The sequence below is a fragment of the Eleutherodactylus coqui genome, chromosome 2, assembly GCF_035609145.1.
Source record: "Eleutherodactylus coqui strain aEleCoq1 chromosome 2, aEleCoq1.hap1, whole genome shotgun sequence".
NCBI classification, from domain to species: Eukaryota; Metazoa; Chordata; class Amphibia; order Anura; family Eleutherodactylidae; genus Eleutherodactylus; species Eleutherodactylus coqui.
In genome coordinates this window covers 184924906-184949871 of record NC_089838.1, presented here as the reverse complement: position 1 = coordinate 184949871, position 24966 = coordinate 184924906, and the positions used below count along the sequence as shown (strand labels likewise).

At 43.3% G+C, this 24966-nt stretch overlaps 1 protein-coding gene across 3 annotated transcripts in view; it reads right to left on the bottom strand.

Annotated features, from left to right (window-relative positions):
- Positions 1–6640: 6640 nt before the first annotated feature.
- The window catches only part of SEPHS1 (selenophosphate synthetase 1), a 47906-nt gene continuing 29580 nt past the window's right edge, over positions 6641–24966 (bottom strand). For 2 of the 3 annotated variants that reach the window (XM_066592034.1, XM_066592035.1), the window contains exons 5-9: positions 21742–21896; positions 15248–15338; positions 14701–14800; positions 9217–9429; positions 6641–8060 (exon numbers count right to left, since the gene is read on the bottom strand). In XM_066592034.1, coding sequence (XP_066448131.1) covers positions 7846–8060; positions 9217–9429; positions 14701–14800; positions 15248–15338; positions 21742–21896 — 774 coding nt within the window. In that variant the 3' untranslated portion in view covers positions 6641–7845. The remainder of the gene's footprint in view (positions 8061–9216; positions 9430–14700; positions 14801–15247; positions 15339–21741; positions 21897–24966) is intronic. The other variant, XM_066592033.1, reaches the window with a different exon arrangement.

Sequence of the window (24966 nt, the reverse complement as noted above, 5' to 3'; positions counted from 1 at the left end):
GCTACAAATCGCATGTATGTGCAGCCAATGGGTTCATTCACATTAGCGATGTTATGTAGGCTGCTACATTGCGAGAGAAAAAGAAAAACAAAATTGCAGTATGCTCTATACAGCTGAAATTTGTGATGGTTTGCGGCCCATGTTTTATGGAGCCTTTCTTTCTGTTGCATTGCATCACATGAAAATGCAGTTTACATGCAGTGCAACTTTTACCGTTTGAGTCCTACTGTTTGAGCCCTGAAATACTGAAACGTTGAATTGCTCACATTGTTTTCACACAGACCTGGAGAAGTCCAGGTAGAAGGAAACAAATTGTTGTAGAAAATATCACCTTTATTCATCACCGCTATAAGGCTGGGTTCACACGGGGCGGAATTGCCGCAGATTTGCTGCGTTTTGCCATTGCAGATCTGCAGGACGGGAAAACCGCTGCATTTGCAGTGCAAGGCAAAGTCAATGTGTTTTAGCAAAAAGTTGTTGTCACAGAACAGAATTTTTCCACACTGCGGAATTGTTATGTCGCGGTTTTTGAAGACACATCATGTCAATTATTTGGACGATTTTTCTCCTCAGGTCTCCATGTACGCAGACAAATCCACACTAAAAAACACTGGAAATAGTTTTAAATTAAAAAACGCAGCGGATTTAAACGCATGCCTTTTCAGTGTAGAAAAACACACATAATACGCGACAATAAATGCAAGATTAAAATAAAGCTGGTCAGCGGTCTTGCCGCATGTGCAGAAATTCTGCAGAATTTCCACAGCAAATCCGTCCCATGTGAACCCAGCCTTAGGCCTCATGTCCACGGCCAAAAGAAGAATTAAAATCCACAGCGGATTTTAACTCTCCTCCTGCCCGCGGATCCGCACCCCACAGGGATGCATTGACCACCCGCGGGTAGATAAATACTCGCGGATGGTCAATAAAAGTGATTTAAAAAAAAAATGGAGCATGAAAAAATCTGGACCATGCTCTATTTTCGTGCGGGTCACCCGCGGGGACGGCTCCCGCGGGCTTCTATTGAAGCCTATGGAAGCCGTCCAGATCCGCGGGAGACAAAAATCGGAATTTACTCACCTGCTCCGGATCTTCCCTTCGCCGCGGCTTCATCTTCTCTCCGTCGCGGCCGGATCTTTTTTCTTCGGGCCGGCACATGCGCGGGGCACGCAACCGACATGCCCTGCGCATCCGCCGGGCCGAAGAAAGAAGATCCGGCCGCGATGGAGAGAAGATGAAGCCGCAGCGAAGGGAAGATCCAGAGCGGGCGAGAGGTGAGTTAATTCTTATTTTTATGCCTCATGTTCGCAGAGCAGGAGGGACCCGCTACGGATTCTCCATGGAGAATCCGTAGCGGGCCTGATTTTCCCCGTGGACATGAGGCCTTAGAGTTGCATCTCTATCCTGGAAATGCAGGATTTTAGCAAACATTGGTCTGGGATCCTCACCAGGTGGACCAGGGCGAGCATGAACCTTGTGCACTCACTCAATACCAAAAAAAAAGAATAAAATACTGTATATTTCGGCGTATCAGGCGACTGGGCGTATAAGACGACCCCCCAACTTATACGCCTTATATGCCGGGAATACAGTGTAGCCAATCACAGCCATTCAATGACAATGTTTTTCTTCCTACTGCTTATACCCGGCGTATAAGACGACCCCCGACTTTGGAAAAGATTCTCTGGGGTTAAAAGGTCGTCTTATATGCCGGAATTTACGGTACATTTAGGGTCAAGAAGCTCTTAAATGTATACATGTATTTTTGGATAACCTTTTAGAATAAGTTGCCTTGTGTGTACAAAAGGAATAACACTCTGGCGCTGTAAGGAGCTGCTGCTATGCTAGGTGTGCTGTGTTTCATTCAATGTACAGAGGACTACAGAGATCTTGCTTTCTAGATGCCAATTACACACACAGACAATCTCATCACGCAGGAGTGTACAGAGAGATTCAGCAGTGTACATCTGTAAAAGAAAAAAAAGAGTTCACCATTAGCTGTTCTTGCAGCGCCCTGTGTGGTTTTCCCTCCTATCTGCATACAGTTCAATGAGCAAGATGAATCATCCCCTCCTCTAGTGTCCTAGCATCCCCTTGTCAATCAAGTGTAAGCAGACAGTGCACAGCAAGCCAAAGGGAAGGGAGACAGCACTTTAGAAGGATTGTTCAGTACAAAAATATCATTTTAGGTAAATAAAGTACGATGCAGTTTTGCTAATTATCATAAGTACAAGTTGTTTGAAAGTTCACACCCATTTAATCCATGACTCGAGGAAGTTGATGGCATCATTGCCCTTCACCTGCTCCAGAAGGCCCACTAATCTTATAATATTCCTTCTGTGACGGTTTCAATATATGTCCATTCTATATACACAGTCAATTGCTTTTGTTTGCAAATTTCTGCAGATAGGGGCCGCCTGGCATCCTCCAAATCTGAGATGCGCATTTTGGCTTCAAAAAGTGCTTGCGGAGCTTCTGCAGAAAATTCTTGGTAAATTTTGTTTTGTTGTCCTTTGCCATTAGGTTGTTCTGGCATGTATTAATAGCCATTAAACATTGTAGGAAATGTTTTGTTTACTTACGAAGCAGTAAGTAGGGGACCCCTGCTGACAGTGTGGGGGTGAGACAAAAGAGACAATTGGGGGGTGGGGGGTGGAAGAAGACTCATGAACTGGTGAGTAGGTTCTAAAGAACTTTTCAAGCTGCCAGCCTGAGACCGCACCTCCATTGCACTGTAGAAGGCCCAGGCTATTGATCCATTACTGGCAGAGGAGGCATTTGGCCTTTGGAGGAGTCTTTAACAAATAAAGGTGTTTGAGAGTTCTTTTTTTGGATGGGCTTTCCTTTACCCTTGCTTTTCTGCCCTACTGCTATGCAATAGAAGCTTTTCAACTGAAGATAAAGCAAGATATGAGAGAAGTGTGGCTTAGTTTGTGCAGTTAGTGGTAAGGTTAGACACATGCAGAGCACTAATGAAGGCCGGGGGCCCTTGGAAACGGGGCACATACACACATCGAGAGTATGTAAAGTATATATGTAAATTTTTTTTTTTGGACACCCACAGTGTAATCCCCACCTTCAGTCATTGACCTGCTCACCAGGGACTGCAATCCAGCAGGTGGGCATTCACAGCCTTCAAGGGAAGCCTAGAGCACCTATAGTCACACTGTTTATCCCGTGCGCACTTTACTCCCAGTCACCAAAGTCTCAGACGAGAGATGTGAACCAAGGCACCAAGGAAGTATAATCTGGCGCTTGTGTAGTGTCAGGGCAGGAAAAGTCCCTGCTGTTGCAGGCATGGATCCAGACTATAACCTCCCAGCAAGCCGTAGGTAATCTGTGAAATCATCGCCACAGGCAGTAAGATGGCGGTCATCTTGTAGATGCAAGGCTTGTGACTTCACTCCACCCAAGCTTCACAGAATAGCTGGCACAAGAGCAAACTGCCCAAGGACAATAGTAGATGACTTGGGCACCTTAGAGGGTTTCTAAGAGGGTATAGACAGGATAGCAGTTTGGAATAGCCAGACAAGGAATGGGGAGCTCAGAGATGCGTCCACTTACGTACGCATTCAGGCCACATGAGCGAGTATTTATTTTTTAAAGAGATTTATCAGCTAAATTCTTGTCTTTTTAAATAGGCTAAATAGATAAAACAACAAAAAGGCAAGTACGTAACCTCTCTCATTTCCCAATGTTTTTTGTTGACTCAGCTCCAGAATAGAGCTTGACATTTGACTTATGGAGCCAATCACAAGTCAGTGTTTGGCACCAGCAGTCACACAACTGGACAAAAAGTCACCAGGTAAACAAAAACCAGCGGGTGATCACAGCAAACTTGGCAGAAATATTGGTATAGTGAGCAAAGCTACACTCCTTATAAAAAAATATCAAGCACCTATAAGGAGTTGTCAGAATTGAATTAAACTTTCTATGTGGGATTGTAACATTGATATAACTGGTTACAATATAAGAGCAAAATGATAATTTATTGCAGAAAACTGAACATTTGAAGGGAGGCTCTAGAATCCTGTTAGGCCTCATGTCCACGGGGAAAATCAGATCCGCTGCAGATTCTACATGGAGAATCTGCAGCGGGTCCCTCCTGCCCTGCGGACATGAGCGCTGAAAATAGAAATTTAAAAGCATTTACCTTTCCGTAGCGGGCGGCGAAGGTCAGCTGTTCCTCACGGCCGGATCTTCATTTTCGGCCGGCGGATGAATTCCTGACGCCGGCGGCACGTCGCCGGCACGTCGTCGACGTGCCGCGCGCATGCGCCGGGCACATCCGCCGAGCCGAAGCAAGGGAGATGCGGCCGTGAGGAAGAGCAGAGCTTCGCGGTCCGCTGCGGGTGAGTAAATGCTTTTAATTCCTATTTTAGGTCTCCCGCGGATCCGGACGGCTTCCATAGGCTTCAATAGAAGCCCGCGGGAGCTGTCCCTGCGGGAGACCCGCATGAAAATGGAGCATGGTCCAGATTTTTTCATGCTCCATTTTTTTTTAAATGCCTTTTATTGACGATCCGCGGGTATTTATCTACCCGCGGGTGGTCAATGCATCCCTATGGGGTGCGGATCCGCGCGCGGGAGATCCGCTGCGGATTTTAAATCACATTTTGCCCGTGGACATGAGCCCTTAGGCTTCTAGCTAGGATGCAGGATGCGATTTGGGCGTACATGGAGGCATACAGGTTCTTTATAGTATGCTGTAGCATATCAGTACACATTTGCTTTAACAGCCTCTAGATTGTGCAAACACCTAGGCTGTCAGAAGTTGGCACCTCAGATAGTCCCATACACATTCTATTGGCGATAAATCTAGCAACCGGGCAGGCTTTCTGGTGACATCCTTGCTGTGTGCGGCCAAGCATTATCCTGCTGGAAAAGGCCTCTTGGAAGCTGCCATGAAAGAAACACGTGGCTGCAGGATGTCCTGAACATATCGCTGAGCTGTCATTGTCCCTTGTACTACTACTAAGGGTGACCGATAGTCACAAGCGATGGCTCCCCTAGACCGTCACTCCAGCCGGTTCACTCCACAACAAAGGCAGGATTAAGGCGCTCACCCCCTAGGTCACGAACAGGACCCTCATCAGTGCCCATACTAAACCTGGATTCGTTGGTGAAGACAACCTGTTCCACTCCGTAGCAGTCAAGCTTCAGCCAAGCACCTGGAGATGGTTCCGACAGACACATGGGCCTATTAGTAAGGTGCCACTTGTCTCTGGATGGCAAAAAATGAAACAGTTGGAGCTGCTTGTGTTTGTCAGATGATAAGACGATTATCTTAACTGGTGGTCTGTCAAGAGTGTCCTGAGTAAGGTCACCTTGTGTGCATCCCAGCACCTGCAAACAGTCAGATCAGAATAGCCAGGTAGCGGGCAATTCATCGGTACGACCATTCAGCTTCTTGCATTCCAATAATGTGCTCCATCTTAAACTCTGCTAACTGGGCAAAAGCTCATTGATTGCATCATAAAGGCATGTCTTGTGGTCAACAAGCTCTACACAAAACGGAAAAAGAGGTCTACTACACACAAGGAGCCTCTGAAAGCCTTTTTGTGGGCCAAGGGCGGAACCAATTTTAAGACCTCAGGTGACAAGACCGTTCATCTAAATCACACAACTCTAATCATTTGCATATCTGCCTGAAATGTAACTGCATGCCGAGTTTTGCAGCAAAATGACAACTCTTCCTAGGGGCCGGATTTTTTTTATTTTAAATAAAGAATGTACTTTTGTTATTTTATAAACCTTTAACCCTTTTGTTGCAAATGGTTTCAGAACAATTTTCACACTTTTTTAAAAACACAAAACGTAAATTATAAAATAAAACCATTACACTCTCACCCAACTATGTAGATACCCAGTTCTGCATGAAAATGCCAAATTTGCAAAAAACTGTCACTTTTAGTAAAGAAGAAAGGCACAAAGATAAAGGGAAGGTGTGTGTGTGTGTTCCAGGTTTTCATTTGAATCGAGGACCTAAACTCATGATAAGTTGGCAATACAATATCGGCAGAGGCCCAACACTTGGCACTCCCAATAATCAACTATTTCTCAGAGCCGCTAAATGCCGAAACTAGCACAGCTTCATACATTGTGGAGCAGCCCAGAATGGTACTGCAAGCTCTCTCTCTCTCTCTCTCATTGAAATGATTTGTCATTTTCAAACAGATCAGTCATAGGCCACCTGCAGATGGCTGGGTCGGAGGGACCCGACCCGAGCCCCTGCAGGGACCAGTGCGGCACTCACCTCTCCCGCGGCTCCGGCTCTTTGATGTGCCAGCTGCCAGCCAGCCGACTCATGCGCAGAGCGGAGCCGGCGGCCGGGGAGTGACATTTCTATGCGGGGCTCTGCGAGCCCCGCACAGAAATAGAGCATACCATGATTTGTTTTCCGCGCGTGATTTCACGCGGACAAATCACAGCCGTCTGCCTAGGATTGCATTTTCTAATGCAATCCTATGGCAGCGGCCACGGGCGGCAATTCTGTGGGAAATCCCGCCGCGGAATTTCTGCCTGTGTGCAGGGGGCCATACAGTAAAAGCAAGCCATTACTATAATATAAACAGTCAAGTTTTTTTTGTCCCCCTCAATTTTTCTAATGATACCATTTACTGGAAGAAAAGAAAAACAAGTACAGGTTGTACAAGAGCAATAAAAAAAATTAAATATTTATTTGAATACCAAGTTTGGAGTTTAAGCTGCAATGTTGGCAATGTCAATTTTCGTTTTATTAGATCACAAACTCATGCACCAAATTGGAAAGGAAAGAGCTACCAACTACTTAACAGCTGCTGATTTATAAAGAAAAAAAATATAAAGGCATGTAATCACTATACAAAATATAAAAATGTATGAAACACTATCAACCACAGAACAGAAAAGTTATTGATTATACGGAAAGTATTTTGTACTTATGTGTGTGCACATTTAGAATTACCGAAGTGACTTAAGTTATCGTTAAATTTATTTGCATGTGGCCTGCAATTATGTTGTACTTTAAACAGATCTAACCACGCTGCAGTTTTATGTGCTACTAATAAGAAAGAACTTTGTTAATATGGTACATAATAGAATTACAGAGGAAAAAAAATAATCTTCTTAAACAGAAGTGCTTTAAGCAAATGGTGCGCTCTTAAGACCCTTCGATACTAGAGTAAAAAGGGTACCTAGCACAGAAATGGTAAGAGAGCACTGCATTATGAGGGAGTGGAGGGTACGAGGCTAAGAGAGCAAGCCTAAATGAGTCTAGTCTTTAGTATTAGTTAAAAAAAACAAAAAACAAATGATCATGCTCCCTCCTGCTATGATCCACATTCAATTTATTTATTGCCTCTCCATAACTTCCAAAGCCATCCAACATTGTCAGACCAATAATGATAAATACACATATATAAATGAAGACACTAACTGCTTGTTTGACACTACTAATGGCAATGTCTGTGCTGAGTGAAAGCACCTTTAAAAAAAGAGCCTATGCGGCAAGAGATAAGTGTCTATAGATTCAAAATGAATCAACTGTATCGGATAACAATTCTTCAACTTAGAAGCTGCCTCAATATTAGGTGCATCTTCAGTTAATGTAACAGGAAGGAGGGAAAACAGACAGATAAAAAAAAAGAAAAGAAAAAAAAAAAAAACAGAACAAAAGGCAATGGATTTTTTACTTCTTAAATCCTACCCATTCGCATAACTGACCCAAGGCCACAAAATGGGCAGACGCCATGATATATATTTATATATATATTTTTCTTTACAATTATTTAAATTGTAGGATGGTAAAGAATAGGGTCTATTTAAAAACAAAACAAAAACAAAAAAAAGCTAGGGAAGCCTAAATTAAGAGGTGGCGCCAGGCGTTGGGTTTACATTTTGAGTAGCGACTTGAGGGGCAACTTCTATGATCCGTGGCTTATCTATGATTCTGGCAGTGCGGTTGCCCTTTTCTACAATTCCAATGATCCATGCTTGATGGCCTTCTCCATACTTTGGGGACTTGATTTCAGCACAAAACCGTGCAGCCTGTTCTCGTGGTAGACAGATTAAGAGACCTCCTGCAAATCCAGAAATGGGGAATATAAGAGATGTAGCAGAAAATAAAATAACAGATCGATGTACCTGAATGAATAGAAATACTCATTATTACTGAAAACTGTAAATCTTAGGCCTCATGTCCACGGGTTAATTAATATTTAAAATCCGCAGTGTTTCTCCCGCACGCGGATCCGCGCCCCATAGGTATGCATTGGACACCCGCAGGTAGTTAAATACCTGTGGATGTCATTTTTCCCATCAGGCGCGGATCCGCATGCGGAAAAAAATCCGGACATGCTTCATTTTAGTGCGGGTCTCGCGCGGGGACGGCTCCCGCAGGCTTCTATTGAAGCCTACGGAAGCCGTCCAGATCCGCGGAACACCCGTACCATAATTAAAACTCACCTGTCTTGGACGCTGCAGGTTTCCCTTCCTTCCTGGCCGGATCTCCTTTCTTCGGCCCGGCGCATGCACGGCACACATCCGCCGGGCCGAAGAAAGAAGATCCGGCCAGGAAGGAAGGAAGAACCGCAGCGTCCGGAGAGGTGAGTTTATTCTTATTTTTTGGCCTCATGTCCGCGGGGCAGGAGGGATCCGCTACGGATTCTCCATGAAGAATCCGTGGCAGGCCTGATTTTCCCCGTGGACAAGAGGCCTTAGAGGTGTGAACATGGCCTTAAAAATGCTTACATGACTACTCTGCTTACTACTGTTTAAATGCAGGCTAAAACTCAGCGATAAACAGCAAGTGAACAAATAGTGCACGATGGCTTCTCGTTTACACGTAACAATTATCGTTAACTTTTGCTCGTTTGAACAGATTTAGAGCAATATTGTTGCGTGTAAGCGGGCCTTTAGTTCGATGTAATGTTTATAGGCTAATTGCTCATTGAAGGAAACTCCATTTAAGTTCCATTATTCTTCACTCCTACAGAATGTGTAATAAAATACAGAAGCTCCTGAGGTATAAACTTACATTTTAATCTCATAATCTCAGAGTTTGGAATAAACATGAAAAGATAAAAAATAATTGTGGTTTAGAAGACGAGGTAAAGCAATAGTTAAATCGATGTTAGACAGGTCTTCCTGCAGGTACTCTGTTTGCACCAGTTACTTTATTGTGACTTTTTGCACTAGTTACACTTTTATAGTGGAGTGGGGCTTTTAATGACTTACCTGACGTCTCAGGGCAAGATCCATGCATAAGACCAAACATATTTCCACAGGCCTTGCTAACAGCAGCCATTTTAGCTAATACGGGAAGGTTGTGGATGACGAAGGAAACCTCATTCCGCTGCTGTTTGGCCAAATTTTGTGCATGTCCTAAAATTCCAAAACCTGTTATATCAGTAGCAGCATGTGCATTAAACGTGTGCATGAGACCGGCAGCTGAAAAAAGGAGCAAAAACACCAGTATTAAAAATGTGACGCAAGAGCTAAATCAGTTAAAAGACCTGAAAATGATAAAACAGTAAATAATGTGATTAATTCATTTGGATACATCATTTTTTTACAATGCTACTGCTTTGGAATCTATTTTGTGATTATCGATTTCCTTGATGTGTCCCAAGTACATCGAAACTTGGCTTCTCTTGGTTGGTCCTCTTGGCTCTTGGTATTTGCAAAGGAAAGGTTGATACAAGGGAACAGAACAAAGGGGTTTCCCTGGTAGTCAAAAGGTTTTCTTATTGTCCTAAAGATCTCATTCTTTCTAAATGCAATTAGAATATAAAAATCACTGTCCTTTTTATCATCTGACCTCATGGATATTAACCCATCGAAAACCAAGCACTGTAAATTTACGGCGCTTGGTCCTGGGCTTCAATCCCAGACGACAGTAAAAAATACGGTGGGGGATTAAAGTAGGACGGGTTGTCAACTGTTAGTCACAGCTGCTAACCTGAAGGAAAAAGGAGAAGTGGTTTTTAACCCTTTCTGCCTTCTCTTTTCATGAGTACACAGCGCTCAATGAGTACTATGTACTAAAAAGTTAAAGTGGAAGCATACTTCCACTACTCAAGCCGGCAGTCATGTGACCGCCGGGATCCCCTGGCACAGCAGAGCTACAGGGTTGTACTAGACCTGGATTAGCTCTGCCAGTGACTATTATCACTACAGGGGATGTTTTCCCCTGTAACTGGGTCTCCTACGTATGCCCCAGCTACAGTGGGAAAGTGTAAAAAAAAAACACATAAATGTCCCCTATAGGTCTTATATGACGTCATGGGAAATAAAGATATTTATAGAATTATTTTTTTTTACTAACTTACACAAAATTACAGAATATAATAAAAATATATACAAATAATCAAAACCATCGCCGTATGCGCCCTGTAATCCGAAAACCATACATATTATATATCAAATCATCCGAAACAAAATGAGAAGCCCGTTCCCATACACTATTGTAGGGTAAATATACTAATTAAAAAAATAAAATAACTATAAATGTTGAAAAAAAACTTTTTACCCCCAATAAAACAAAACAACCAAAAAAAACTCCAAAAAAGGGAAAAAGTGTCAGTATTTTAAAAATACACCTATGTGTCATGGAAAAAAAATCAGCAATAAATCTTGGTAGCTGAAAAAAAAAAATCCCTAAAAAGTATCTGGTCCTTAAAGGGGTTCTGTCATTAAAAAAGAAAAATTCTATACTTACCTATTCCTCCCCTGTCAGTCTACTCACCAGATCTTCACCTCACCTATCTCCTGCAGTACGGGGAAAGGAGGGGGCAATGTGTCACCTACCCTCCAGCTGGCTGATTTCTCTTCTTCCTGTGAGGTTACATACATTCATTGGCAGACTCCTTTGTGCTAGCCAATGTACGTTATGTCACTGCTCACAGGCCAGCAGGGAGAGTGACAATCTACTTTAGAGACTGCTCATGCAAGTGGTGTCTAAAATAGATCAGAATTCCTTCCTAGCCAGTGAACACTACAGCACAAGGACCTGACCTTCACTGACCTGGCCGGAAGGAATGGGAGGAATGCAGCTTGATAACAAGCCAGCCAGGAGAAGATGTGGTAATGAGACTGCCTGTGGAGCAATAGGTGAGTATAGAATTTTTTTTCTAAATGACAAAACCCCTTTAAAAAAAAAGGTACAAAACTGCCTGGTCCTTAAGGGGTTAAATGGCTGAATGCATCAACATACTTTTGAATTTAGATTCTGAACCCTAATGGAGCTGTGGAATATTTATGAACTATATAAAGAAGCAAAAAAATAAAAAGCTGGTATACCTAAGAAGTATACAGCCTTCTGCAAGGGCTTCATGGACAATCTTAGTTATGCTACATAGTCACAGTAAAATCGTGGGTTACAATGACCATGTCTGGATTAATCTTATTGCCTTATGTTGCCAAAGACGTTTTGCCCCTGGAGGGAAACAATGATGTCTGGTGATTGCCAAAGGGATCTGCAATTTTACAGTAGCCAGAATTTGCCATGGAGCCCTAGGCTTAGGACAGGCTCACACAGGCGTAATTTCATTGCATATTACGGGAGCATAAGGCCTCATGTCCACGGGGAAAATCAGGCCCCCACAGCGGATCCCTTTTTTCCCGGGGACATGAGGCTGAAAATAAGATTAAACTCACCTGTCCGGACACTGCGGATCTTCTCTCTTCGGCCCGGCAGATGTCCTCGGCACGCCGGCAGTGTGCCGCGCGCATGTACTGGGCACTCCATTTTTTAAAAAAAACTCCTGCTCTCCCGCGCTGGAGAGCAGAAATTCAGCTGCGGGTGTTCCGCGGATCCGGACGGCTTCCATAGGCTTCAATAGAAGCCTGCGGAAACCGTCCCCGCGGGAGACCCGCACTAAAATGGAGCATGTCGCGGGTGTTTTCCCGCAGACGCAATCCGCGCCTGAAGGGAAAGTGACATCTGCAGGTACTTAACTACCTGCGGGTGTCCAATGCATCCCTATGGGGCGCAGATCACGCTGCGGGAAAAACGCTGCGGATTTTAAATCTTATTTTAGCCGTGGACATGAGGCCTAATACACAGTGAATGGAGTCAATGAAAGTACATTGACTTTTATTGTTCCATTTACACTTGCATATATTCATTGCATAGAATACATGCGTAAAAAAGAACACATCATGTTCTATCTTACCATGATAGAGCCCTATTGAGCTCTAGGAGTGCGAATGAAAATGCTATGCATTGTGTATGTGTGGCATCTTATGTGCATGTTGTTACGTAACAAAAACAAGGAAAGTAGAAAAAATAAAAATAGAAAAACCAGGAAGCCAGTGTGCGATAGCGTGCGTGAGGTATACTGTCATGCACACGCAGCAGCGATCACAATCACGATGATCGCAGCTCCACATGCAGCATTTTACCATACACTTGTGTGAGCCTGCCCTTAGGTCGGCTGCACACGGCCGTGACGGGCTCCGCCGCGAAATTCCGCGGCGGAGCCCGTCACGGCGCCCCCCCAGGATACCCCATACTTACCTGCGGATCCGGCGTCCTCGCTCCCGCATGACGCTTCCCCACCCACCTCCGCCGCGTCATGTGACACGCCCACCGTGTCATATGACGCGGTGGGCGGGGAAGCGTTCTCACGCTATCTTCCGCTGTGCTACAGTGGAAGATAGCATGTGCGGACGGCTTCCACTGACTGCAATGGAAGCCGCTTGCGCATACACCCGCGGCAAATAGAGCATGCCGCGGGTGAGGACGGGTGAATTCACAGTGCGGAATTCCACGGTGGAATTCCGCACCGTGAGCACTGAGCTATTAGGTTCAATTGAACCTAATAGCTGCGGGCAACGCAGCGGATTTCCGCCGCGAATTACGCGGCGGAAATCCGTTCGTGGGAAGGAGGCCTTAGTGTATGTTACCATTTTCTGTTCAGAGGGACAAAGTAAACATCCACTAGAACATCAGAACAATGTTATTTACTTATATAAGGATAGACAAAAATAAAATCAGCATTCACCAGCAAAGAATCAGATACAGTCAGCATCTCAAGCCACAGCACTGATTAAGCATCTTTATTATACCACGTAACTAAAGTAAAGGTCAACTACTAAAATGGACCTTTATACACGTTGCAGAAAATTACTTCATATCTACATGATTATATAAACAGCAACACTGATCAACAGAACATGGGGGCAGTAATACAGTCACTAAAAGAGGACTCAACTTCCAAATTTTATCAAAACACCACAAATTGCACACATAATGATCTGATAATTATTTCTATTCACCTTTTCCCTAAAAAGGGATTGTTTTACTTTGGGCACTACATTAAAGAATGGTTTCTCCTCTATGGCTGATTGTGCTGGTCACCTGGTCAGCTCAACCACTAGGATGTTCATGGTCACTAGGGTATCAATTGTTAAACATGGAGCTCAGGGAACCAACAGAATCAGGCCTTAGTCACACGGGCGTTTTTTCGCGCGATTTGCGGATCGCATGACGGATGCGCATCCGCAAATCGCGTGACCGGGGCCAAAAAAAATAAAAAATTTAAAAATCGCCCGAAAAATCTGCTCCTAGCCGCGTTTCAGTAGAAACGGGCCGGAACTGTCCAGCACATTGAATTCAATGGAGCCGGCAATACAGCCGGCTCCATTGAAAGCAATGCGCTGCGGGCGAGCGCGGGATGAATTGTCGGGAAGGGCTTAAAGATATAAACCCTTCCCTGCAATTCATCCAGAAACGTGTAAAAATAAAAAAAATATATATACTCACCTTGTCCCGGCAGACGGAGTTCAGCGCGGCTGGCCTGCAGTGGGTGTGAGTCAGACCTGCCCCTGATTGGCTCAGCGCTGAGCCTGTGGTCCACACTCCACACAGCCTGTGGTCCTGCTTATGAACTGTTCTGCTGAACAATGGTTTTCAGGCAGAACTGAAAACCATCCTTCCACAGAAAACTGAAAGATGGGCAAATTTACACCAAACAATTATCGCCCAAAAGATGGCTTTTGCACAATAATCGTTGTGTCTAAATGGGCCTTAAGTCCTGGACCCTATAGGGCCTGTCAGAATACCATCTAAGGGTGCATTCAGATGACCGTATATCGGCTGGGTAGTCTCTCATTGCAAATAGTGCAGGGGGTGGAGAGGAGGCAGAGAGGGGTGGGAGCTCAGAGCACTGCTCCCAGCTCTTCCAGCCTCCTCCCCCTGCAGAGAGAGACGCCGTATATCGGCTGTCGTGAATACCCGGCCGATATACGGTTGTCTGAATGCACCCTAAGGTCAATGGACAGCTTAAGACAAACATATACACTTTGGTACAGATAAGCAAGTTACTAATTTCCTGTGCTTGCGTAGAAGGGCTGAGTTTTTTTTCCTTTGCAGTTTCCAACAATATTGGATTAAAAAAAAACTAAGGCTTCCCTCACACAGATGTTTTTTCCAGCATTTAGTGCTGCATTTTCAGCGTAGCCCTAAACACTGTCAGAGGCCCCACTGTTTTCAATGGAGCCTCTCACACAGCCTCAGACAGCTGCTCGATCGCGGTGCTTTTCAGCGCTAAGATTTTCGAGTGGTGTCCGTTCTATTTTGGGTTGTTTAGCGCTCCTTATCAATGATGAGGAGTGCAAAAGTAAAGCCAAGCAAAGCCCCGCGATTTGCCACGTTCCTGTATGAGGGAGGCCTAACTTGGAAAGCAGCAGTCTGAGAAAACACAAATTAAGCAGTACCTGTTCGGTTTAGCCGTGCCATGTTCATCATCGCTTCCTGATAAGCCAACTCCACATCTTCTTGCGTGACGACTAATTTTATTTTATTCCACTTTTCTGGCTGGTGGTATTGAAAAAATAATAATTATAAAAAAATATACCTAGAACATAAATATAAAATATAGCTAAAAATCTTATATACAATATTACACTGTTTTAATCCTCACTGGCTTACCGTAGAACGCAATTGTAGGCTGCACTTATATTTGGAATGTAAATGATACAGACCATGTGAAATTTCAGGAGTTCGTATTATATTACTATATGCCAAATTAATGTGTCACGGGTGTTCAAGGACTGGAGACTTATCACTATGGGTACTGATCATGGAATGGGAATTTCAAAATAGATTATCTCTGGAGTTTCCGGATCAACACATTCCCGGTCAGTGGGTACAATATATGTAAAGTGGCCGGGCAGTGAAATGACCTGGCTGTAGACTACTATATGATACAGTACCTAGATTTATCATGTCAGTAAGCATGAGGATATAGAGCAGGTTACTTACAATATCTAGCCACTGATGAACTGCTACTGCAACTTGGGTCCCCAAAGGCTTGGTCAGTACAAGGACATCCCCGGGTACTGCATTGTCTGGCCTGTGTGGGAATAAGGGCAAACAGAGTATGCTACACACGAAGAGGATCTGTCATACTGAAAACTCTATTTAAGTCCTATTACATTTCCGTTAACATCACAGGTGGACCGTACTAACGAAAAACGTTACAAGTTGTCAGAACATCAAATGTTAACACTGTGAAATACAATTGTGTTGCAATTCTGTCTCTATAAGCAGCTGCAGCGTGTAAAGGGAAGCAGGGGCTGTCAGCGTGGTGGCAGGTTTAACCTTGGCCGTGGCTGCACAGAGGAGCCTAGTTCTAATGGAGGCGGCGTGTCCATGCAGCGGCTAACAAGGACAAACCTGAAGCCACACCGACAGCTCTCTCAACATGTTGTGGCTGCCTGCAAGAGCATTTGAGGTGCTACACTTTACATTATTACGGAACCCCTGTTTGATATCACTTTAAGTTGCTGTCCCACAAAACATATTTAGGCACATTTATGAAAGCTCTTATGCCATTTTCTGGTATTAAAAAAAGTTGCAAATTTTTGTGCAAACAGGTATTTGCACAAATTTTGCAACTTTTTAGCTTTCTACGCCAGCCTCGGCACTTTTTCAAAAAGGAGGGGAGTGGCCGCTTGGCCAGACAGATTTCTCTATAATTAAAGACAGAAACTGGTGTAAATTATACCAGAAATGTACCCAGGTCGGACCTAATGTAATGTACATTTTTGAGAAGGTGCATGGAGCGGCCGGGATGTGCTTAATGCATGAAAAAGCGTATGCCTCTTCATGTATTAGGCGCGCCATGTCCCAGTGGAAATTATACTAAGCCCGGCCTTACAAATGCCCGGCGTTAGTAATATTCTCCCATAGTTTATACGTAAATCCAACTCACAAATATCTTTGTATTTACACTTATTAAAAAAGGCTTCCATTTTAAGAGATTTCAGGACTTATTTTAGGCTGCATACACCTGGCCGGGTCAGATTCCGCAGGTGTGATCCCGCAGCAGAATCCGACCCAGTGCCCGGTGGGTGACACCTGCGTACCTGTCCGCAGTGCTCTTCATCTGTAATACGGATGTGCTGGCCGGCGCACATGCACAGTACAGATGACACCACACCGTCGCTAAGCGTTGACACATATTCCGCGGCCTGTCCACAGATTGGATGGCCAGCTTTGACTTCAGCGGAATCCGCGCCGAAATAGAATATGCTGCGATTTTCCCTCTGTGAGCAGAAAATTGCAACTGATTTCCGCTTGTGGACATGGAAAAGCGATAATCTATAGAATGTCAATGGGTAGTATTTACTGCTGATTCTGGAGTGGACGCCGGCTCCGGATTCCGCAGTGCAAAGACAACTCACAGAAAAAGAAGCCAGATACAAGATATATGCTTGAGGGAATGCTCAATCGCCATGTACCCTAATGGGTATGTGGGGGGGATTCCTAGTTTGGTGAGCGGCCACCTCTGAAGCTGCAGCATCTTCTCTGTTTGTCAAAGGAAATGTTGAGCAATCGCAGTAACGCTGTTTCACTCTCCTATCACCTGCTCAGCATCTCTGACATCAGAGAAGATGCTGCATCTTCAGAAGCGGCCGCTCACCACATCAGAGACCCTCCACATACCCAGCGGAGAAGAGAGAGAAAAACAAGACTGAGCATGTGCGACCTTGGAACAATTGAACTGAAGTGGATACAATAGAAACAGCAGGTGGCGCTATTCTAACAGTCCTGGAATATCTGGGGAGAGAAACATTTTAATAAGTGTAAATACAAAAACGTGTATAATTATGGGTTCCATCTAACTATAAAACAATATTCTTCATGGGACATTCTTCTTGTTTCTATGGCGCACAAACTGCAGCAAAAATGACATAACTTTAATTCTTGGGGTCGGTACGATTACTATGATACCGAATTAACTTTTTATTTTGGCTGCACTACTTTTATCTTCTGGGAAAAAAGGTTAGCATCTACCGCCATCTTCTGACAGCCATAACTATTTTTCCATCAACATAGTTGTATGAGAGTTTGTTTTTTTGCGGGACGTCTTGTAATTTCTATTAGTACCATTCTGAAGTACATATGACTTGTTGATTGCTTTTTATTATATTTTTTCTTGTGACCAAAGAAAGCACAATTCTGTTTTTTCTGACAACGCTGACCGAGCATGGTATGTAATGTGTTACTCTGATAGATCGAACTTTTATGGACGCAGTGATACCAAATAGGTTGGTTTTTTTTATTTAATTTTTTTTTATTATAAATATGGCAAAATGTTTTTTTTCCATTTATTACCTTATTATTTTTTAAATAAAATTATTAAAACTTTTTAATACAGATTTAAAAAAATTTTTTTAAATACTCGTTCAGTGGAATTTACTAAGCATTAGTGATCAATGGATGAGATGTGTTTAAATCTCATCCTCTAAACTAGTAATGTACATTTTGTGAATGGTCCGTGCAGAAGCATTTACACCCGTGGGAACATGCCTGTAACCCCTTCAGGACCAGGCTGTTTTGTACCTTAAGGGCTTATTCAGATGACTGTATATCGGCCGAGTATTCACGCTGGCCGATATACAGCGTCCCTCTCTGCAGGGGGAGGAGGCTGGAAGAGCCGGGAGCAGTTCACTGAGCTCCCGCCCCCCTCTCTGCCCCTCGGCACTATTGGCAATGGGAGAGGTGGGCGGAGCTAAGTCGAGGGATGGGCTAAGCTCAGTGCACTGCTCCCGACTCTTCCAGCCTCCTTCCCCTGCAGAGAGGGACGCCGTATATCGGCCGGCGTGAATACCCGGCTGATATTTAGTCATCTGAATAAGCCCTAAGGACTAGAAACTTTTTAGGGATTTTACCCATGTGGTGGTTTTTACTGCCCTATTTTTTTCCTTCAGCTACCAAAATTATTTTTGCTGCATTTTCTTACATGATGTATAGGGCTTTTTTAAAAAATATCTTTTTCCTCGTTTTTTAGTTTTACTAGGGGTAAAAAGCTAAAAAAAAAAGGATTTTTTTTAAACATTTATACTTTTTTTTTTTAATTAGTATATTTACACTAAAATAAAGTAAGGGAATGGGTTCCTCATTTTGTTTCAGACGTTTTGATATATAATATGTATGGTTTTGGTTTACAGATCGCATACGGCGACGGTTTTCATTGGCGTCGATTTTGGGTTATTTTCCTTTTTATGTATATATTGTTGCTTCATTCTGTAATTTTGTTTTATTTATTTATGTAATTATGTTTTTTTACTATCTATGTCCCCCATGATGTCATATAAGACATCTGGGGGACATTCACATGTTTTTGTTTTGACATTTTCCCACTGTAGCTGGGGCATCCATAGGAGCCCAAGTTACGGGGGAAAACAACCCCTGTAGTGGCGGTCAGGACCCTTTGGCTTCCGTATTGGAAGTTACATTTACGCTTTTCAGTACACAACGATAATTGAGCCCTGTGTCCTGAGGGAAGGAGAAGACAGAAACAGCTGACAACCCATCCGGATTGATTGCAGAGACAGGAGGAGGCTTAAATCACCTCTGTAATTTTACATACGGCTGGGCTTTAAGTCTGGGACCAGGTTCCGTAAATTTACAGTGCCTGGTCCTAAACGGTGTGCTTTAGAAAAGTGTGACAAATTTATTAAGAGGTGTAACCCTTTGGCTTTCCATAAACCAGAAATTCAAATCTACACCAGGTATGAGCAAGCATAGATTTGTACTATAATTTCTGGCATAAATTACATATATACCGTTTCACTGAAAATAAGCTTTAGCATGATTTTTTTTAGGATTTTTAAGAATGCAGGATGATTTTTCAGGATTTTTAAGGATGCTTGAGAAATAAGCCCTACTCCAAAATTAAGCCGTAGTTACAGTTAATAAAGTCAATGTAAAGGTAGTAAAACGGTCGGGCTGTGAGAGGTCCTGCCCTCCTGCTAAATTCCACCAACCTATGAAGAACACAGTCATTTGCCATTTTTTACAGAGCTGTGGTGCATAGTTCTTAATAAATTCTCCTCAATGTCCATTTTGCATTGATATATCAGGCTGTGTTTACACGGGCGAGTGGGATAACGGTCAGAGACACTTGGACCACTATTGCACTCTTGAACCTATCTTTTTTCCTACGAGTGCAGTGCAATTTGCAATGAAAACGCATAGCATCACATGATTCTCACACGTGAAAAATCACGTTGTTTCAATACTAAATTGATTTTTTTTAAGCAGCAATAGGAATGAATGCGCAATATCGCTCAAAAATAGGACATGCTGTGATTTTTCCATCTCAAACTCGCGATCCGAGAGAAAATTTGCCAAACTGTATAAACAAATAGGAAATAATAAGTTATTTTGTCGTGCGAGTTCAGTCTGGTGTGAGGAGATTGGCCGTGTAAATCCAGCCACCTTACAAAGTCTGTTCGTCTGCTCATCTACAGTGGGTACAAAGGTGAGGGCACTGCTTCTTTCTCTACCTGAGGCCAAGTGCCGGCAATAAAAGTAATGAAACCGATTACGTTTTACAACAATCTGCAGTTACATCCACCTATAAATGCTAATGACATTGCTGACTTGAGCTTTATTCTGGGCTACCCACACGTGGGCAGGCATGGGGGAGAGAAAGCAAACCCTATACATGCTGAAGCGAAAAGATGATGCAAATGCCACTTCTAAATAGTACTGGAGCGGCCTGCGGGACATAAGCAGAGCTGTTGTCAAATAGTGTGCTATACTGCCCTCTGCTGGTAATTACTTGGCATCCCACCTTATGGATACCTTCAAAAAAAGTTTAGTTTTTTTTTTTTTTTTTTTGAAAATACCATTTTTGCATATAATGTGTAAACAGTTACACAGGCAAAGCTACAATTTTCTGTTGCTTATATAACAGCAGCATATTTGGCAGCGCTATGCAGATAGTCATAAGTCACATTGGTTTCTGGCCCTAACGAGGCTCACAGACTAATAAGCTTAGTCTTAAACATACACTACGGTCAGTGTAACAGGAACTAGGGGATTTCCTAGAGAAAACCCTCCACAACAAAATGGGGAGACCATGCAAACTCCATGCAGGAAGAGGAATAATGCTAGTAAATTGTCCCATACATTGGGTCTGATACCTTCGGTTATTGACTGACATGATTATGCAAACATTTCCAACTTTTTGACATTCTTAATAATTTAAAAGGGTTTTCCAGGGAAAATGCTATTCAGGAGCTATCCTCAGGATGGGTGATCAATAGTTGATCTGCTGGGGTCCCTGACATATCAGCTAATGGTGCGTCTGCTGACAGCACTGTAATTACACACGGGGGGTGGAAGTCTCTGCTCCGATCCCTGTGTAGTGGCCGGCGCCTGTAGCTGCAAGCGCAGCTCCTCGGAAAACCTATTTAACATTTTGTAAGTTGCTTTTTTTTCTAAAATTAGCCCAAGCATTCGTGTGGAAGAGCAGAGAAATAAATTAAGAGAGTTTTCCCAATACCGAAAACTGCTTCACAGCCACTCTGTACTTCCAGGTTGCTGATGACCAGGCCATGTGACTGCTGCAGCCAATCACTGGCCAGAGCAGTGACCTTCTATAGGCTGCAGAAATCACATGGCCTGGTTGGCAGCAACCAGGATGTACAGAGTGGCTATCAAACTATTTTAGGTATTGTGAAAGCCCTTTTAGGGAGAAGATTAATGAAACTGGCTAAAAGTTTTTTAAAAAAGTCTTTGTTGCCCATAGCAACCATTCACAGCTAAGCTTTCATTTTTCAAGAGCAGAATATGAAATGAAATGCCGTGATAGGCTGCCATATGCAACAAAGTTAGTTTTACTTTTAAACAGTGTCGTAAATGTGACCCTATGTGTTCCATTAAAGGAGTTAACAAAATCCTCTGGGCTCCGTGTCGTAGCGCACCGCACATCCCCTTCTCTGCCTATTAAAGGTGTTATACAGCCTTTAAAAATGGATTGCCAATCCTCATCTCAGGATAGTCTATTACCATCTCTTCCTGGTTTACATCTGAGAAGGAATCTGTTCTTACAAAGCCATTCCGAGTACTGCAGGCTTGTTCTATTGAAGTGCATGGGACAAGCCTAAAGTACTCAGGATGGCTGATACAAAATAATACAGTGTGCTAGACACTGACAGGATGGTGCTCAGATATAAGCATTGAAGAGGCTGCAGGACTCGCATGAGTGCCATGGTCCCTTCAATCAGCAGATCGGCGGGGACTCCATTATCAGATATTGATGGCCTATTTTGAGGATAGGCCATCAATTTTTGAAGGCTGGATAACTCCTTTAAGGACAAGAATGGATATATATGTTCTGTGTACAAAGCCTTAGAATTGGATACCAGAGTATAAATAACAGATAATAAAACCGACTTAAACTTGACATAGGGGAAAGAATTGCGTAGCCTTGTAATACAATACATTTAGCAACTCACATGATAAACTCATTAGGTTGACATACAGTTGTGGCAACTCCTCCTAGAACTACCCAAGGATTTAATACGGTCTGGCCCCCCGTAACAGAAGTCCCAGCTTCTTCTGCAGCATCCTTGAAGCCTTGAATGATAAGGGGCATCACCTTGTCTCTTTCCTAAAGTACAAAATAAATATATATTTGCAGATTACTAAATTATATATTGCCCCTTGAAGGACATTGTATGGATAATGAACATTTATGGCATACAGAATGGTCCCCTTTGTCAACGGCTGGACTTCTCTGGATTGCAACTTCTACCCAATAATGGCGTACACTTTGACAGTATGAGATAGTATACATAATAAGCAAGACTACCTCCCATTGGCACAAACTAGGCTCCCTTTGTACTGCAAAACAGTCCTACATTTATTCTGAAGACTCTTCTTATTGAAACCACAAAGTTTAATATATTAGTACTTGACTCCAGCCCATGTGGTCCAAGCGGTCCCCGATTACTCTCCTCACTGCCTTCCTGGCTCCCAACCCAAGGTGATAGCTCTTTATCTGATGGACCTGCCCCTTTGTTTTCTGAATCTCCATGTACACCCGGAACAATACACTCATACAACTCAACGTAAAAGATCCTTGAGAGATTGTCCTGCGCTGACATATTTCTAAAGCATTGGCCGTCATGCAGTTGCACATGGCATTGGCCACCAGCTTGTGGGGGGCTTACACCAGGTAGATATAGGCTGAGGCAATCCATGAATCATCCTCCACTTGGCTTTATCTCCCTTCATCTGATGTTCTGAGGCACCACTCTCAGCCCATCAGTGCCCCTGCAACATAAGCACTTAAAGGGGTTATCCAGGGACCTAGTATTCTGTAAAACCTCACACCGCTTGCAGTATTAACCCTTTGCAATCCAATTTTGGATTTAGGGTTTCCTAGGGGGCTTTTTCTTTCTGCCATTATACAATAGCGCCATCTGCTGGCTAGAGCCAGTACTGCGGTATGTGACATGCTGGAGAGACCCCTACAGTAAGAATACCCTGCCGGACGTCTTCCGACATCAAAGCTGTACAGCCTTCAATCAGAATGTCTTCAGACGTCAGACAGTGGACTGGAAAGGGTTAAAATAACAGATTACATTACAGTCTTTCTAGTCCCTGCTGAACTTCACTTATGGAAGGAGAGCGATGATGACCAGACACTGGGTCCAGTGAGCACCGCAGCTATTTACCGGCTGAAGGGAGCTGGTGATTGGCTGCAGCAGTCACATGGCCCTTTTGTTAGGGATGTCATCGCCGGGTCCCTGCACCTGGTAATAAAAACCAGCCAGCGAGACAGCAGGGCGGAGGAGTGCGCAAGCGTGAGCACGTAATCTTTTATTATAAATACTGCAAGCTTAGTGAGGTTTTACAGAATACTATTTCCCCAGATAACCCCTTTATGTTCTGCTACTGTATTTACGTTATGAGCTTGGTTCTGGTATTGTTTCTGGGTACTAAGGTTGGTTTGTGCTGTATTTATGAAGTTGTAACTGTTGCTGTATTTACGTTATGAGCTTGGTTCTGGTATTGTTTCTGGGTACTAAGGTTGGTTTGTGCTGCATTTATGAGGTTGTCACTGTTACTGTATTTACGTTAGGAGCTTGGTTCCGGTACTGTATTTATTCACGGAGCTATTATGTTGCTTTTTGCACAAGCAGAATACAGGCAGACTGCTGATTAGTGCAATGTGTATAGTTTTTTTTTCTTAAGACTGTGTGTATTTTCCAACGCAAATTTAAAAAAAACTCAGTAAAGGGTGCCATCATCCATCATTACCTTCCCTTCCCCAAGTTCTACTGGCCAGCAGGAACGGTTTCCTTTTGCCACAAAATTCTCTCTCTTCTATCCCCACCCACTACATGGCCACTTGTATATCTAGGAAATATCTGCTGAGCCACTTGTATCTCTATTCAAGGTATTTACTGTCACAATCACCAAGTTGTTATGCTGACTATGGTATTGGCATCTAAGGTTCATTTATTCCTTTTAACCTCTTAACTACTAGCCAGTTAACGTTATTCTACTTTTTGCCGCCACATTCCAAGCCCCATAACTTTATTACTCGCTCTTTGATGCGGCTGTGTGAGGGAATTTTTTGTGTGTTGAACTGCTGTTTTCTTTGCTACCATTTCTGTGTAAATATAACCTATTGATCACGTTTTATTTAATAATTTCTGGAAGACGGGCAGACCAAAAAAAAAAAAATGTCATTTCTCCCCCCCCCCCTTTTTTTACGGTATTCACTGTGTAAGATAAATGTGATACTTAAATAGTTTGTGCTTTTATGAACACAGCAATACCAATTATGTGCTTTTATTGTTTTTCAGGAAAAATGCAGAAAATACTTTTTTTTTTTTACTTTTATTTTTAAAAATCTTAACTTATTGTTCATTTTGTTCCTTAGGAATAAAGAACTTGCAATTCTTTGATTTCTTCTATACTACACTGCAATACTTCAGTATTGCAGTATATTGTAGTTTTGACATTAGCCTTTTAATAGGCTTAAATATAGGAGCCTTCACATTGTGGGTGCCCCCTCATCTCTGGTGACCAGTTCAACGCCACAGGATGCATCACCCACACATTTAAGCTACCAAACAGCCTCAACTGAAGCTGGCTCAAATTGTGGCTGTTTGCAGAGGGTTTTAGCGGTTTCAAACAACCAACATCAGATGGGTATGAAGCAGGCTCAGCTCCCAAGCCTGCTATACCTCCAACTCGCATCTTGTGACGTACCTTTATGGTTTAGAAGTTTATTATATATATATATATATATATATATATATATATATATATATATATATATATATATATATGAAAAAGTCCCAGTTCACACATTGCATTTTGCTGCAGTTTTTGCAAGTAGTTCTTTAAAACAGAATTGGAAACTAGAAGTCTAAAGGCCGGCTGCACACGGCCGTGACGGGCTCCACCGCGAAATTCCCCATACTTACGTGCGGATCCGGCGTCCTCGCTCCCGCACGACGCTTCCCCGCCCACCTCCGCCGCGTCATGTGACACGCCCACCGCGCCATATGACGCAGTGGGCGGGGAAGCGTTTTCACGCTATCTTCCGCTGTGCTACAGTGGAAGATAGCGTGTGCAGACGGCTTCCATTGACTGCAATGGAAGCCGTCCGTGCATACACCCGCGGCAAATAGAGCATGCTGCGGGTGAGGACGGGAGATTTC